Raw genomic sequence first — 17,572 nt, forward strand, 5'->3', positions numbered from 1 at the left:
GAAGGGATGGAGGGATGTGGAGGGGGTGGAGGGTATGTGGAGGGGGTGGAGGAGATGGAGGGGTGGAGGAGATATGGAGGGGATGTGGAGGGGATGGAGGGGTGGAGGAGATATGGAGGGGATGTGGAGGGGGTGGAGATGTGGAGGGGATGTGGAGGTGATGGAGGGGGTGATGTGGAGGGGATGGAGGACATGTGGAGGGGGTGGGGGGGATGTGGAGGGGATGGAGGGGGTGATGTGGAAGGGATGGAGGGGATGGAGGGGGTGGAGGGGATGGAGGGGATGTGGAGGGGTGGAGGGGGTGGAGAAGATGTGGAGGGGGTGGAGGGGATGTGGAGGGGATGGAGGGGATGTGGAGGGGTGGAGGGGGTGGAGAAGATGTGGAGGGGGTGGAGGAGATGTGAAGGGGATGGAGGGGGTAGAGGGGATGGAGGCGATGTGGAAGGTGAAGGAGATGAGGAGGCGATGGAGGGGATGTGGAGGGGGTGGAGGGGATGGAGGGGATGTGGAGGGGTGGAGGGGGTGGAGAAGATGTGGAGGGCGTGGAGGAGATGTGGAGGGGGTGGAGGGGGTGGAGGAGATGGAGGGGACAGACGAGATTTGAAGGGGGTGGAGGGGATGTGGGAGGGTGGAGGGGGTGGAGGAGATGTGAAGGGGATGGAGAGGATGTGGAGGAAGTGTGGAGGGGTGAAGGGGATGTGGAGGGGATGGAGAAGATGCAGAGGGGGTGGAGGAGATGTGGAGAGGATGGTGGGGATGTGGGGATGATGAAGGGATGGAGGAGCTAAAGGGGATGGAGGAGATGTAAGGGATGGAGGTGATGCAGAGGAGATGAAAGGGATGGAGGGGATGGAGGAGATGGAGGAGATGTGGAGGGGATGGAGCGGGTGGAAGGGATGGTGGGGATGTGGGGAAGATGAAGGGGTGGAGGAGATGAAAGGAGATGGAGGAGATGTAAGGGATGGAGGCGATGCAGAAGAGATGAAAGGGATGGAGGGGATGGAGGGGATGGAGGGGATGTGGAGGGGATGGAGGGGATGTGGGGGAGATGGGTGGGAGGGGACGAAGGGCTGGAGGAGAAAGGGACTTGGCAGGCAGCCTGACCACTCAGGCAAACCTCCCATGGGCATCGTCAGGCGTAACAAAGCTTAAAATGGTCCCATAAAACCGAGCCGTGGCGCTTGTGCTGCCCAGGGCTGCGGGTCAGCCTGGCCCCTGGGGGATGCTTTGGAAATGGGTGGCGGGGGGGATGACACCCTGCCAGCAGAGACCTCCCCCACCCCCAAACCTGGGCAGAGAGCTGCGTGGGGATGGGGACAGGGATGGGGATGGGGACAAGGGTGCGTGAAAGCCCCTACAAATCACATCAACCCATCGCAGCTCCGGGAGCTTCACAGGCTGGGGGCGGGGGTGGGTGGGGTGGGGGGGAGGGGCAGGGAAAAGAGGGGGTCCAGGCCAGCACCTGGGTCAAGAGCATAAAAAAAGAGCATAAAAGCAAAGCTGGAAGTACCTTCTCACGGTTATTCTCCTCGAGGGGAGGGAGGAACAAGAGGATAATCCCCCCTAATCCCATCAGCTGCGAGAGGAGTGGGATCAGAGGGCTGTGGTGATGCTGGATCTCAGCAACACACACACACACCGCCCCCCCCCCCCCCCTATGGTGGCATGTTTTGGGGTGCTGGGCAGCTCAGCTTGCCCCTGACCATGCCGATGGGCTTGTTGGGGGGACACGGGGTGGCCCAGAAGCCCCCTGCATGCTCCTTCTGCAGAGCATCATCCAGACACCCAGGGAAGCTCCTTGGCACCATCAGGGTGCTGGATTTGGGTGCTGAGCCCCCCCCCCCAGCCCCCACTGAAGCACATCCCTGCTTTTCCAGCTCCGTTCCTGCATCCCGGCTGGGCTGTGTCTGTGGGAAGGTGATGGACCCCACCGCCCTGAGCCCTGGCTGAAGCAGCGCTGCCCCAGCCCCTTGAGCAGGATGGGACCTGGGGGGGCTCAGCCAAGCCCCCGCCAGCCACTTTTCCCTCTGTACCTTCAGTCTCGCTCCTGCGGGGAGTTTTAATTTGCCACAGGCTGGTGGCCAAGAGCAAGCAGGGCTCCGGCGCCTGGCTTGGCACGGCCAGAACGGTGGTGAGCCAAGCCAGGTGAGGAGGAGGAGGAGGATGATGATGGAAGGCTTCGCATCGTGCAAAGGGTGTACAACGTGCAGCCACATGCCTGCCAGCTCTGGGCAGTGGCTGGCAACCCCCCCCCCGCAGTAATTATTTAGCAATTAGTGCCTTAGCGAGGCTCCCCCGCTTTGGCAGGAGCTGTATCCAAGAGACCTGTGGACCGGGATATTAATCTGGGCTCATCCCGAGGAGCATTTGTTTCTCACCCAGTGGTTTCCAGAAAAGCAAGGGGTGGGTTTTGTCGGGGTTGTGTCACCCCCCCACCCCCCCCAGATGGTAGGTGACCACAGCAGGAGACGTAGAGGGGGTGTCTGCAGTGCAAAGCCAGCAGGGAACAGCAAGGGGCTGGGAGAAGGAGGGCATGCCTGCTTCTCACCCCTATCCCATCCCCAGTCCATCCCATCATCACCCAGTTCCGTTCCAACCCCATCCTATCCCCATCCATTTCCATCCTCATCCAATTCTGTCCTAGCCCCATCCAATTCCAGCCTGTCCCCACCCCCATCTCATCCCATCCCCACCCCATTCCATCCCATCCCCATCCAATTCCATCCCGGTCCCCATCCCCATCCCATTCCATCCCATCCCCATCCAATTCCATCCCATCCCCATCCCCGTCCAATTCCATCCCATCTCTATCCCATTCCATCCCACCCCCATCCTCATCCCATTCCAACCCATCCCCAACCAGCTCCAACCCATTCCCAACTAATTCCATCAAATTCCCATCCAATTCCATCCTCATCCCCATCCCATCTCCATCCCATCTCATCCCCATCCCCATCCCATCCCATCTATCCCATCTCCATCCCATCCCATCTCATCCCATCCCCATCCCATCCCCATCCTTATCCCAGTCCCAGTCCCCATCCCATCCCATCCCATCTCCATCCTATCTCATCCCATCCCATCCCCATCCCCATCACCATCCCATCTCATCTCCATCCTCATCCCCATCCCATCCCAGTCCCCATCAGGATCCCAGTCCCAGTCCAAATCCCCATCCCAGTCCCAGTCCCCATCCCATCCCATCCCATCCCCATCCCCATCCAATTCCATGCTACCCTGGCTCATGGAGATGCCGCATCCCTCACCCCAGGGGCAGCCCCACGGCCGGTGCCCCCACCCCCAGCCCTGCCCCCACCCTCTCTCCATGACCCTTCCCCCTCCCTCAAACCCTGGCTAGATTCATCCCCCAAAATTCCACCTCTGCGCTCCAGCCGGGAGCTTGGCGATGGAGATGGATGGGCTGGGATAAATCTTTGGGGAAAAAAAACCTCACAGGGGGACGAGCCCTGGCACGAGGACCCTGCCACCCACTGCCACCCAGAGCCCTTGGTCACCTCCCCGCATCCCTCCCCCTGGGGCACCCCCGCATGGGGGAAGGGATTGGGGAGGGGGATCGGGGAGGGGGGTCGCAGGGATGCTGCAGTGCAGCTGTGGTTGAGGCACGGTTGGTTCATGCCTCCCGCTGGGGAGGAAAAATAAAAAAGAAATAAAAAAACCACCAACCCAACGGGCTTTTCCTTTGCGCCGCTATTTATTCGGCTCCGAAAGAAAAAAAAAAAAAAGGGGGGGGGGGGGGGGTTGGAAAAAAAATAATAACCCAGGGCACTTAATAACCTTAAGCCTGTCTCCCTACCCGAAATCACTCATCCTGCAGGCTGGGTTTTTCCAGCTTATTGAAATTCTTGGGAACGCTCAGCCCTAACGGGAGGCGAATTTGTTATTCAGCACCGATCCTGGCTGGGGATGGAGCAGGATGGAGAAGGGGGGTGGGGGGCACAACGTCTGAGCTGGAGGGTGGTGATGGCTGCGGCTCCTTTGGTGCTAAAAAAAAATCTTCCGTAATATTTCCAATATTCTCAATACCTGGGATGCCCAGATCCTGAGCGTGCCCCTCCAAAAATGGGCTCTGTGCCCAGCCCCCAGCAGCGTGGGATGGTGGGACCCCCACCTTCCCCCTCATCTTGAGCCTGGAGAAGCATCTCCTGGCTCGGTGGGTACCAGCCTGATCGTTAATAACTGGCTTCGTCATTAAAACATCAACAAAGCCGCCCCCGCGCCTGCCCCAGCACTAATCATGTTCCTGCCGAGCTGTGGTGTGTTTGCAGCCCGGCACGACCCGCTGGGGACTTTCCTCCCAAGGAAAAACCAGCGGGAGCTCCATAATTGAGGATTATTTATGGAAAGGGAAGCGGTAACGCAGCCGGAGCATCGGCGCTAAAATAAGCCGTGAAAATAAAAAAAAACGCTGGGAGTCGAGCCCGCAGCCCCCCTGCCCTGGGGATGCTCTGCCCACGCCGGGGCTTGGGGAGCGTGGGTGCTGCCCTGGGTGGGTGTGTGGACCCCTCGCTGGGAATGGTTGAGGGGCTTGGGGATGGTGGGTCCTGCCCTGGGTGGGTGTGTGGACCCCTCGCTGGGGATGGTTGAGGGGCTTGGAGATGGTGGGTCTTGCCCTGGGTGGGTCTGAGGGGCTTGGGGATGGTGGGTGCTGCCCTGGGTGGGCGTGTGGACCCCTCGCTGGGAATGGTAGGGGGCTTGGGGATGGTGGGTGCTGCCCTGGGTGGGTCTGAGGGGCTTGGGGATGGTGGGTGCTGCCCTGGGTGGGTGTGCAGACCCCTTGCTGGGGATGGTTGAGGGGCTTGGGGATGGTGGGTCCTGCCCTGGGTGGGCATGCGGACCCCTCGCTGGGGATGGTTAAGGGGCTTGGGGATGGTGGGTGCTGCCCTGGGTGGGTGTGTGGACCCCTCGCTGGGAATGGTTGGGGGCTTGGGGATGGTGGGTGCTGCCCTGGGTGGGTCTGAGGGGCTTGGGGATGGTGGGTGCTGCCCTGGGTGGGCGTGTGGACCCCTCGCTGGGGATGGTTAAGGGGCTTGGGGATGGTGGGTGCTGCCCTGGGTGGGCGTGTGGACCCCTCGCTGGGGATGGTTAAGGGGCTTGGGGATGGTGGGTGCTGCCCTGGGTGGGGGGAGTTGGGGGGTCTTCCCCAGGGCCAAAGGGCTGCTGGTGGAGGATGCTGCGGTGAAGCCTCCTCCCAGCATCCGTGGTTTCTCGGCGGGGGAGGACCAACCGCCATACAGACAGCTATAATGTGTGGGGACATCTTACCCATAACATACAGCAATTAGCTATAAAATATAGAAATCTTATCTGTAACACGTACCTATTAGCTGTAAAATATAGAAATCTTACCTATAAATATATAGCTATTAGCTATAAAATACAGAAATCTTATCTGTAACACATAGCTATTAAATATAGAAATCTTCGCTATAATACATAGCTATGAGCTATATATAATCTGAACTATTATTAGAGAAATCTTATTTATAATATACAGCTATTAGCTCTTAAACATAGAAATCTTACCCCTAATACTCAGATATTAGCTTTTAAATATAGAGTTCTTGTCTGTAATATGTTCCTATCAGCTATAAAATATAGAAATTTTACCTATAATATATGGCTATTTGCTATTACATATAGAATTTTTGTCTGTAATATGGAGCTATTAGCTATTACATATAAAAATCTTGTTTATAATATGTACCTATAAGCTACAAAATATAGAAATATTGTCTATAAGATATACCTATTGGCTATAATATATAGAAATCTTATCTATGATACAGCTATTAGCTATAAAATATAGAAACCTTGTCTATAAGGTATACCTGTTAGCTGTAACATATAGAAATCTTATCTAAGATACAGCTGTTCGCTACAATATGTACCTATGAGCTATAAAATATAGAAATCTTGTCTATAATATATAGCTATTAGCTGTAATATATAGAAATCTTATCTATGATACAGCTATTAGGTATAAAATATAGAAACCTTGTCTATAAGGTATACCTGTTAGCTGTAACATATAGAAATCTTATCTAAGATACAGCTGTTAGCTACAATATGTACCTATGAGCTATAAAATATAGAAATCTTGTCTATAATATATAGCTATAATATAGAGGAATCTTATTTATGATACAAATATTAGCTAACATATAGAAATCTTACCTATGATACAGCTATTAGCTATGAAATATAGAAATTTTATCTATAATGTATACCCATTAGCGATAAAATATAGCAATCTAATCTATAAACCCCAGCTGCTAGCTATAACCTATAGCAATCGCATCTATAGGTACCTATTAGCGATAATTAATAGGTGGAATAATGTAGAGAGATCCTGTCTATATCTTATCTACGTCTGAGCATCCCCTCCCCCACAGTGCAGCTGTGGGGACAGGGACCCCCAAGAGTTGGGGGGGGAGGGGCAGTGTCCCCCCTCCCCCACCCTGGGGCTGCGATTCCCACTTTAATATTAAAAATAAATCTTTGGAGGGGGTCGGGGGAATTTTTTTTTTTTTTTTTAATTTATTGGGATTTTTCCCACCCTATTTACTCCTCAAGGAAATTAATCTCGGAGGATCCTGGGGGATGCTCCACCCCCCCACCCCCCAATCACGAAAACTAATTTCCCTTCATCTTTAATTAATTAGCTCACGCTAACGAAAGCATCGCATTTCCATGACGACCCAGGATTCCAGAGCCCAGCCCGGTACCACAGCAATAATTGGAAATTAAACTAATAAATAATAGATGCTCACCATTAATGAACTAATTGTAAATGGAGATTTTAATATTTTTTTTTAATTAAAAAAAAATCAACTTTTTCTCACGGCGAAGCCATTAGCACTCGCCTGGAAGCAGAATTAAATCAGGGAACGGTAATCGATTCCTTTTTATTAGCAAATAGAGGGAAAAAAAAATTAGGATTTATCAGTTTATTGGTAAAAAACCAAAAATATCACCTGGGAGGACAACGCCCCTCCCCCACCCCCTCTGAAACTCTGCTTCAAATCCCACGCCAATGTCCTGGAATTAAATTTATAAGGGATATAAATTTATAATGGCTTAACGGGCTACACAGATGGAATATATACAGCTAATGGAATTTTCCCAACCAGTGATGATTTATTTTTTTATTTATTTATTTTATTTTTTTATGGCAAAGTAGGCGACTATACGGCACAATGGCAAAATAAATTAAGTATGTATGTGAAATAAATTAATTATGGATAGGAAATAGCCAGGGGTGAGGAGCCCCTGCTCTGTCACGGCCCTGGGGGGAGGGGGATGCTCTGTGCCAGGAGGGGCCAAATCCTGCCGGGATGCACCCGGGTGCGCAGCAGCCCCTTCCCAAGGCGCAGCCAGAAAGCACCGCGATGTCAAGGAATTTATGTAAATGAGGTTAATTTATGTTTCTGTGGCGGAATGAGCTGGGCTGCGCCTGTCCTGCCACCTCCTTTTGTGCGGGGGAGGGGGTGGGGGCTGGAGAAGGAAGGAAAAGGAAGGGGGGGGAAATTAAGAAATACAATAAAAAATTTTAAAAAATCCTCCCAAAATTAAAAAAATCCAAAAAATGTTAAAAGTTTTAACAATTAAAAAACAAATTAAAAACATTTCCAAAATAAAAATTAAAAAAATCCCCCCCAAATCTGCTCAAAAATAGTCCCCCCAAAATAAATTTTTTTAAAAAATCAAGAAATAAAAAATATTAAGTAAATAAAAGTTAAAAATTCCCCCAAAACCTGCCCCAAATAAAAATAAAAAATAAAATAAAAATAAAATAAAAAAATATATAAAATAACACCCCCCCAAAAAAAAATAATCTCCCCCAAATTAAAAAAGCACCAAAAATATTTAAAAAATTAAAAAATTAAAATATTTTTAAAAATTTAAATCTAAACACACACACCCCCCAAAAAAATAAATTCTGCAGGGCACGTAGCAGGGATGCTGGGCTGGCACTGGATGCATCCTGCTGGTGCTCAGCCCTGTCCGAGGAATGTCCATCCAGCCCAACAGCACCCAGCTGAGCACCCCAGCTTTTACCCAGCCCAGCACCCTGCTGAGCACCCCAGATTTTATCCATCCCAGCACCCTGCTGAGCACCCTGGATTTTATCCATCCCAGCACCCTGCTGAGCACCCCGGATTTTATCCATCCCAGCAGGGCCCAGGTGAGCACCCCAGCTCCTTTCCATCCCTCTTAGCAGAGCCCAGCACCCTGCTAAGCACCTTTTATTTATTTATTTACCCACCCCAGCAGCACCCAGCACCCTGCTGAGCACCCCAGCTTTTATCCCTCCCTCCCAGCAGCACCCAGCACCCTGCTGAGCACCCCAGCTCCACCCACCCCACCCAGGTGGGGCAGGACCGGGCTATATTAACCACCCTGCAGCACCAGCTGCTCCCAGTACCCCAGGCACCCATCCTGCTCACATCTCTAGCCTCCTGCTTGGCCCCCTCCCCCTCCCAGGGATGCAGCCAAGCCCCGGCACCTCCCAGACATTCAAGCAGAGGAAAAGCCTTGGTAGGTCAGTGGGGACAGAGCAGGGGACAATGGTGCTGGATGGTCCTGAGCCCTCTTTTTTTCCCTTCCTGCAGCCACCAGGATGCATGAGGTAGCACAGATCCAGATCAAGTACCCCAACAAGATCCCGGTAAGGGCTGTGGCTCATCCTGGCATGGCCACCAAGGCTGGCAAATGAGTTGTAACTCTTGGCTAACAGATTTTTAGGGCCCCATCCTGCTGTCCACAGCCCTGTTTCTCAGGGTCCCCCGGCAGGGTGGTCCCCCAGCCCCTCCCCCACCCTCCAGCATCCTCTCCCTGCCGCAGGTGGTCGTGGAGCGTTACCAGAAGGAGAAGACGTTGCCCTCCTTGACCAGGACCAAATATTTGGTGGCCCAGGACCTGCCCCTCTCCCAGTTCACCGTCACCCTGCGGTAGGTGCTGAAGGACCCTGAGGACCCCCAGGGTTAAGGGGTGGGGGTGGAGACCCCAGAGTGAAAGCCCAGCCTGGATGCAGCTTGGCCAAGTGTTTAGCCTTAGCTTAGCGCAATTAACCTTCGCAATTAGCAAAGGAGCAGCATCCCTCCACCCTGGTGGGATAAAGTGACAATCTGCCCTTTTCCTTGGGGAGCCAGGGTTGTTAATTAGGGGTAGGTAATTAGCAGCCCTGCTGGTTGGTTTAGAACCTTGGTGCTCCTGGTTCTGCTTGAAATCCCCCCATCCCCCACCATCAAGGATAGGTATCTCCTGGCCAGATGGAGGTGAGAACTTGGGGGATGGGGGGGTCGAGAGCATGTGGGGGAGGGGTTGGTCCTCCCAGATGTTTTGGGGCACATCCAGCTGTGCCCCTGTGGGTGACCGGTCCTGGAGCCAGGATTGTGTCCCTATGGATGGATCCTTCCTGGGGATGCTTCTAGAAGCCCCCCTGGGTGGTCCAAGGGTCTTTCCTGCACCTCCATGGGTACTTCCTTCCAGGATGCTGCTGGGTGCTGAGCAATACTTGTTTCCTTCCCGGAAGGACGCGGCTCTGCCTGGCCTCTTCCCAGACCTTCTTCCTGCTGGTGAACGACAAGGGGCTGCCCAACATGGCCATCACCATGCAGGAGCTGTACCGGGACCACAGGGATGAGGATGGCTTCCTCTACCTGACCTACGCTTCCCAGGAAATGTTTGGTGCTTCCTCCAGTGCCGCCTCACGGGAAGCGTCTGACGGTGCTTCCTCCCTCACTGCTTCCTCCAATGCCTTGCAGGAAGTGTCCAGCAGCGCTTCCTCCAACACCTCCCCCAGTGCCTTGCAGGAAGCGTCTGGTGGCGCTTCCTCCCTCACTGCCTCCTCCCACGCCACCTCCCAGGAAGCGTCCAGTGATGCTTCCTCCAATGACTCTTCCTCCTAGGCCTCACAGGAAGCGTCTGGTGGCACTTCCTCCTCTGCCTTGCAGGAAGCATCCAACGGTGCTTCCTCCCATGCTGCCTCCCATGCCTTGCAGGAGGAAGCGTCTGGCAGCACTTCCTCCTCTGCCTCACAGGAAACTTCCAATGATGCTTCCTCCCACGCCTTGCAGGAAGTGTCTGGCGGCACTTCCTCCAATGCCGCCTCCCACACCTCACAGGAGGAAGCATCTGGCGGCATTTCCTCCAACGCAGTTTCCTCGTGGCTACTCATCCCAGGACTCCCGTGCTGGCGGGATCAGGGATGTCTCTCTCCCAACTTGGTTTAAAATCTGTGGGGGATCCCGGATCGCGGCTGCACCGAACCTCCCCCCTCCCTTTGCCGGGCCCGGTAACGCTCTTCGCCGCCGCTCGCTGCATCCCTAATCCTGCGGCTTTAGATCCAGATTATTCTCCCAAGGCGGTAGGAGGTGGTGCTGGTTGCCTCCGAGCCCCGGGAAGGTTATTTTTCTAAAAAGGTTTTACAGCTTGTTATTATTCCTCGGAAAATTTAGGCTCCTTCTAAACATTTTTCCTAACAGGATTGGGGACGGGGACTTTCACGCTCGGTGCGGGATTTTGGGAGGCTGAGCATCCTCGAGCCGCTGCTACAGCATCCCTGCTCTTGGGGGTGGGCTACAAAAATATTGGGTTGGTGCCTCTGGCCGCCTCAATGCGGCTGGTCCCTCGGGGGTGATGCCACCCTTAACTTGGGGGGCCACCAGAACACACCTGGTCCCTCAGAGGTGATGCCATCCTTAACTTGGGGGGCCACCTCAACATGGCTGGTACCTTGGGGGTGATGCCGCCCTTAACTTGGGGGGCCACCAAGCTGTCAGCAGCCAAGCTGGGGGGTCCAGGGGGAGCAAGAAGGGCAAGGATTTTGCCCCCACCATTGTGAATCAGCTGGGGAGACCCCCTCCTGTGGAATAACAGTACCCCATCCCCCTCCCCTCTGCAGAATGGGGGGGCTTGACACCCCCCCCCCCCCCCCCTCTGCCTCCAACCAGCACCTTGAGGATGGGGGATACGGAGCAAAAACCCATCAGCAGCAATTAGCTGAGCTCAAATTGGGGTGCTGTGCTGGGACATGGGCTTCCCACCCCCCCATCCCACAAAATCCCTCTTCAATATTTGGGGTTCCCCTCGCCCCTTGCCACACAGTCATGCTGGGTGAAGATTTCCTGCACATTTAATCTGAAAATGTTAATAAATGTTAATAAATAAGCTTGAAAATTAGCTGCTGCAACGGCAGGAGCAGATTCCCTGATGTGCTTTTTTTTTTTTGGGGGGGGGGGGGGGGGGGGCGAGTTGAAGAGAGATTTCCCCCCCTGCCCAGGGATGCAGTTTGGGATGTGGGGGCTGTACATGCCCCCCACGCCGGGTGCAGCCCCCAAAGTGTGGGGCAGCAGGTTTTTGCTGAGGATTTGGTCTGGGAATTATTTTGGGGGTGGGGGTGATGGCTCCGTGTGGCGCCCTTGCCGATGATAAGGGGTGAATCCCGGCGATGGGGAGATCATCCCCATCATCCTGGGGTGATCTCGGTGACCCATGTGATTCCTGGGGTGCAGGTAGGGGTATCCCTGCCCGGAGCACTGGGAGAAACTGGAAAAGCTCCCAGTATGGAGCTGCAGCCCTTTGAGCAGAGCAGGATGGGGCTGAGTGTAGAGGATCCACAGATCTCATTTCCCCCTGGAAAAGAGCTGGAAAAATATATTTACGGCCCCGTTCGCTCGGTGCTGGGGGGGTTGTTGCCCCCCGTGGGGGGGGGGGGGGGAAGTGCTGCTGCCTGCCCCATCCCCCCCTTTTTCCCCATCCACCCCTTCTTCCCCATCCCTTATCCCAACCATAGCTTTTTCTCCTCCTTCCCAGGCAGATGTTCAGAGGCAGCGCTCGCTCCCCTGGCACAGACACCTTCCTGCTTGGTGGTGGTGGTGGTGGGTTTTTTATTTTATTTTATTTTGATTTGTTTTGTTTTATTTTATCTTATTTTATTGTATCGTCTCTGTGCCAGATGCGTGGTACCTGGAGAAGGATGGGGTGGGTTTTCCCTGCCCACAACAATTAAAGGTTCAATTAATGCTGAAGGCTCCCAGGGCTCTACGATGTGGCACCTTACGGGTTCAGAGCAGGTTCGCCTTCTTAATTAGCTTAATTAATGGCCGAAACCAAGGGTCTGGAGCAGAGGGTTAAAGAAGGCGAGGTGTAGCCTGGCAAAGCCCTGGTCTGGGATGGCAAAGAGCTTCCTGCTCCCCTTTCCTGCCCTTTTCCCGTTTTCCCAGGGAAATACATCTACCTTCCAGGCACCTGGAAGGAAACAGCTTTTGAGGCTTCCCCTCCCTTCCTGGATTTACTCCATGAGGATGAAGCCTATGGGGAAGGCTGCACCGGAGGGTGAAGGGTTTCCCATCACCCAGCCCAGGTTAGTGGGATGAAGGAACCTTGGGAGCACCGGCCAAGCTCCAGTAAAGCCCTGGGATACACTGGGAGGCAACTGGGCTTGGCCAAGGTGCACGAGGGTCCTTACTGCCTTCCAGAACCAGCGCTGAATCCATTCCGGAGACTTCCAGAAGATGCTGGATGCCAAAAGCATCCAACGGTCCCGCCTTATCCCTTGGATCATAAACTCCTTGTGCTTGATCCGGGTACCAGCACGGTGCCCAACACCAGGATCGTGCCCAACGATTTGCACGATGCACGGGGACACACCGCGCATCCTGGGCTTCCAGACCGGGAGAATCCCCTCCCCCCCCCCCCCTCCTCTGGATGCAGGGATGCTGAAAGCTGATCTCCTTCATTTCTTCTAGGAAACCAGATCAAAAAAGCTGCCGACCAGCATTTTATGGGATTTTGGGGATGCTGATGGATTTTTCGCCGGGTCATTTCTTTTGCTCCACGCCATTTGTAACCGCAAGCCACCCGTCCTACTACAAATATAATTACATATTTATTGCCGATATCATTCCAAGTTAATTACACGGCAGCTAATTGGCTCAGCGGGGGGGGGGGGGGGGGGAGGGGTTGCCATGGTTGGGTGTTAAGGAGGCAGCGGTAATCCCGAGTGCTTTTCTCCCCCCATCCTTTGCCGCGCGATGCTGTTACTCCCTAGAGGGACCAAAGGGACCAGCCGAGATGCTGCAGATGCAGAAATTTTTCCGGAGCACTGAGATTCCTTGATCTGCCGGACAGGATTGACATCCTCGCTCCCTCGTTAAGATTCCCTTGGCATCTCCCGTTTTGGCGTGTTTGTTAGTGGGTAAATCTTCTATTGTCGGACGCTTTATGGTGGGAAAAATTGCTGTGCCTTTGTTTCGTAAATTGGACTTTCATCTCGGAAGATGCTGGTGATGGGGCCAACGCCCCCCCCCCAACACATTAGTCCTGATTAGGCTCATTCCTTTTGTCTCATCCTTGAATAGATGTTTTCCCTGAGAGCCGTAATCATGAAGCCATCTCCAGATTGAGGTGATTAAGCCCTTGATTCCTCTGGCTCCTCTTTATCCCAACCCCAGATGTGGTGGTTTGTCACATGAAGGGTGATGATGACAAGCAACCAGCGTGTAATCCATCCCCGTCTTGCTCCTGCTGCAGCTGGAGGCTTCCCAAAACTTGGATCCTGGGGGATGAAGAAGGTACCTCAAGGGTTTCAACTCTGCTTCCTGGGCTCTGGTCCTTTGTGAGATGCTCTTAGGTGATCCCCCTCCCTCAAAACCTCCCCCACCATCCCCATGGAATTGCTCTTAGGTGATCCCTCAAAACCTCCCCCACCATCTGATCCCCCTCCCTCAAAACCTTCCCACCATCCCCATGGAATTGCTCTTAGGTGATCCCCCAAAACCTCCCCCACCATCTGATCCCCCTCCCTCAAAACCTTCCCACCATCCCCATGGGATTGCTCTTAGGTGATCCCCCTCCCTCAAAACCTCCCCCACCATCTGATCCCCCTCCCTCAAGACCTTCCTGTATCATCCCCATGGGATTGCTCTTAGGTGATCCCCCTCCACCAACCCTCTCCCACCATCCCCATGGGTTTTCGGCACCTTGCTGCTATAGTTGGAGCTCAGACGCTCCCACCTGGTGCATCCCAATATCCCAAAATGGAAAACTAAGCAGTTGCCTTGCTCAAGGTTGAACTTCCAAGTCTGGGAGCTCCTGGGAGCTGCCGGAGCCTGGTCAACGCGGGTGACAGGACCTTACCCCAGGCAGGAGACAACCTTGGCTGAGCCCAGCGGGATGCTCTGAGCATCCCCAGGTCGAGCTGGGGTCACCATGCCCCGGAGCATCCCCCCCAGCTGAGTCCAGCTGGCTGAGCATCATCAGCTGGATAGGACCCCCACCTTGCAGCCGTATCCCAGCAGCATCGAAAAGGCAGGATTTTCTCTTGGCTGGTGCTGGTTTCCCTGCTCCAAGGATAAGGAACAGCTTGGGAATGACTCACCTTCCCCATCAGGCAATTAGCAGCAGATTTGCAGCTAATGAGCTGTCCTGCCTCTCACCAGGCAGAGGTAAGATACAGATTTCAAGAGATCATGGAAATAAACCACCAACCCCCTCAACCGCGTCGCAGGATATTTTTAAAACACCTTTCAAAAAAAATCTAAAAAAAAAAATATTTTTAAAGAATAATTTATATTTCAAAAAGCCTAATTAGCTGGATGGACAGCACCGGGATGAACGGAGCCGGGTGCCCAGGAGCCAGCGGGTTCCACACACGCTCCCAGCATCACTCCAAGGGTGAGCAGTGGCCAAAGCAGATGGAAGATCCCGCTGGATCCTCCGCGAGCATCCCAGTGCCTCGGCCGATGGGTGCCGAGATGCTGGCCAAAAGCTGGCAGCACGATGCGCTCGTCGGAGCTTGCGCGACGGAACTTTACTAATTGATGCTTATTTATGAATAGAAACCTTCTAGGAATCCAGCGTCATCGCCGGCTGGTTCATTAACGATTAATGGCTTTTAAAATAAAGGCTTTAGATGTGATTTAAGGGGGGGAGGGGGATGATGCACCCCCTCAACTCAACGGGTTATTTTGCTGCTGGAAGTGGGGAAGGACAGGGAAGTGAGGAAAAACCAGCAGATCAGCTCCAAATTGCTCCGTTAGCACTGCTGCTAATTGCGTGCCTGCTGTTTGGCACAGCAGCAGCCAAAAAAAAAAAAAAAAACAAACAAAAAAACCCAAACCCAAAAATTCTACAAATTGCTCTTTCAATCTGTGATCCCAGGCAACGAACTGCAGCAATTAAAGAGGAAGAAGTGCCAAATCTGAAAGCATCACGGCATTGTCGAGCCTGGGATGGGGGCACGGAGTGAGCCCGGCGGGAGAGAGGAAACGAGGAGTGGGAAAAAGGTCGGAAGTGAGGAGTGCCGGGAAGGATGACGGCAGAGAAGGGCAGGTGGGGACAGCACCGGAAGGAGAAGGATGGAGAAAGATGGAGAAGGAAGGAGAAGGAAAGAGAAAAAAGGAGAAGGAAGGAGAAGGAAGAAGGAAGGAGAAGGAAGGAGAAAAAAGAAGGAAGGAGAAGGAAAGAGAAAGAAAGGGAAGGAAGAAGAAGGAAGGAGAAGGAAAGAGAAAGAAAGGGAAGGAAAAAGAAGGAAGGAGAAGAAGGAGGGAGAAGAAGGAAGGAGAAGGAAAAAGAAGGAAGGAGAAGAAGGAAGGAGAAGGAAGGAGACGGAAGAAGGAAGGGGAAGGAGAAGGAAGAAGGAAAGAGAAGGAAAAAGAAGGAAGGAGAAGAAGGAAGGAGAAGGAAGGAGATGGAAGAAGGAAAGAGAAGGAAGAAGAAAGGAGAAGAGGCTGGGTTGCATTGAGCTGCCTTGCGATCTGGCTTGGTCCATCCACCCTCTGGCTCTGCACCCACCCACAGCATGTGGAGGTGGCCGTGGTGGCCACCTGGCCGGGCAATCCGAGCAGGACAAAGCTGGGAGCAGAGGGTAAGGATGTTCCTCTGCCTGCCAACCTCCGCTGGGTTCATCCCTGGCTTTGCCTGAACCTCTCAGCCCTGCAGATCCCATCCCTCAGCATCCTTCATGCCCACCTGGTCCGACCAGCTGGGACCTCAGGGCTCCCTGGTGCCAAGAGGAAAAAAGCCTGGAGCAGGCACTGTGCAAGAGCTCTGCAGAGGCTGGATAGGACCATGGGTGCTGAGGACTGTAAATCACCTGGGAGCTTCTACAGCTAGCCCTGGCACACCAGGACCACGCAAGGACCAGCTCACCCAAAAGGAGACCACCGGCTTGTTTGAGGAATGTCCAAGGTCCTCCTGAGGACACTCACCAGCTCCATGGATTACCTGGAAGCGCCAGTTTCTCTCCACTGGTGCTCTGGCTGTAGCACTGGGAGACAAGTCCTGGCTGGAAGGATGTCGAGGTGGAGGGCTGTCTGCTCCTGGGGTGGCCATCAGTGTCTCTGGATAATGCTCATCCGAAGAGCTCCCACTCCTCGACCAGCCCAGCATCCAAAGCCACATCCCTGAGTGGGACTGGACCAATCTTGACCAGCCCAGCATCCAAAGCTGCATCTCTGAGCGGGACCGGACCGATCTTGACCAGCACAACATCCAAAGCTGCATCCCTGAGTGGGACCAGATGGAACATCCAAAGCCGCATCCCTGAGCAGGATCAGATGGATCTCAACCAGCCCAGCATCCAAAGCTGCATCCCTGAGCAGGACCGGACTGGTGGCAGATGCTTCTGCATATCCTGGAAGCATCCTCCTTCGCTGCAAATGGGAGCAGAAGCTTCCATGAGGATAAAGGGGAGCAAGACAGGGGACACAGGGTCCCAGGACAGACCTCCTGGCAGCCAGGATGCTCCAGAAGAGATGAAGTTGGAGAGGAAGAGGAGGGAACTGGTTCATCCCAACGATGACGCCGCCAGCACTGCCTGACCCTCCCTTTGCACATGCAGGAGATGGAAGCCCCAGCTCATCCAGAAGCTTCCAAGTAATTCCCAGCTTTCCCTGGCCATCCCCAGAAATCATCAAAGCTGCTTCGTTCGAATTAAGATTTCCCCAAGGGCCGCAACCTGCTTTGCCAATGTACAAACTGCTGGAAAAGGATTAAAAAACCCAAAAATAGTAATTTTTTCTTTCTTTTTTTTTTTTTTTTTTTCTTTCCCCATGATAAGTGTTCCCGGTGGGAAGCCTTGATGCCTAGGAAATTTTGTGATCTGTGCACGAGGCGCCTTTTCCTTCTGCCCTGGCTCTTTCCGTACTTTGCAGGATAAAGGAGGAAAACCAAAGGTTTTTTACCCTGCAAAGGATTTTCTTTTGCAAACTGGTGAGGCTGGGATGCTCCCACCCCCCAGCACAAGGGAGGGAAGGGGATTCCCGACCCATGGAGATGCTGAGGAGGGAGGAAGGGACTGTTGCTCCCAAAATAGCCTGGGGACCTCAAAACCTGCTGCCTTCTCCTCCAAAAACCCCCACCCCTGGACCACCAGCATCTACCAGCAAACCCCCAAGAGCAACCTGGTCCCGTTGAAGCCGCGGGGTGGGGTGGGGGTGGTGCTGGGTGACCTCCCAAGGTCCCCCCCAACCCAACCCATTCCAAATTTGAGGCTCAAACCCCACCTCGCACCTTTCCCTCCCACCCACCTCCCAGGAGGAGATAA

At 53.6% G+C, this 17,572-nt stretch overlaps 1 protein-coding gene and 1 long non-coding RNA gene across 2 annotated transcripts; both read left to right on the forward strand.

Annotated features, from left to right (window-relative positions):
- Positions 1-4,750: 4,750 nt before the first annotated feature.
- Positions 4,751-7,545, forward strand: LOC308072539. Its single transcript, XR_013931701.1, has 2 exons — positions 4,751-5,998; positions 6,176-7,545. It is a non-coding gene; the product is annotated as an uncharacterized lncRNA (long non-coding RNA).
- A 1,096-nt stretch (positions 7,546-8,641) lies between these two features.
- On the forward strand, positions 8,642-11,267 carry LOC308072322 (microtubule-associated protein 1 light chain 3 gamma-like; the record flags this gene model as incomplete). The annotated part of the gene is made up of 3 exons (XM_080408982.1): positions 8,642-8,689; positions 8,767-8,972; positions 9,557-11,267. 3 exons carry the CDS (start codon positions 8,642-8,644, stop codon positions 9,930-9,932), a joined length of 630 nt encoding a protein of 209 aa, XP_080265108.1. The 3' UTR covers positions 9,933-11,267.
- Between the last annotated feature and the right edge of the window lie 6,305 nt (positions 11,268-17,572).

This window comes from Falco punctatus (assembly GCF_963210335.1).
Source record: "Falco punctatus genome assembly, chromosome: 13".
NCBI lineage: Eukaryota > Metazoa > Chordata > Aves > Falconiformes > Falconidae > Falco > Falco punctatus.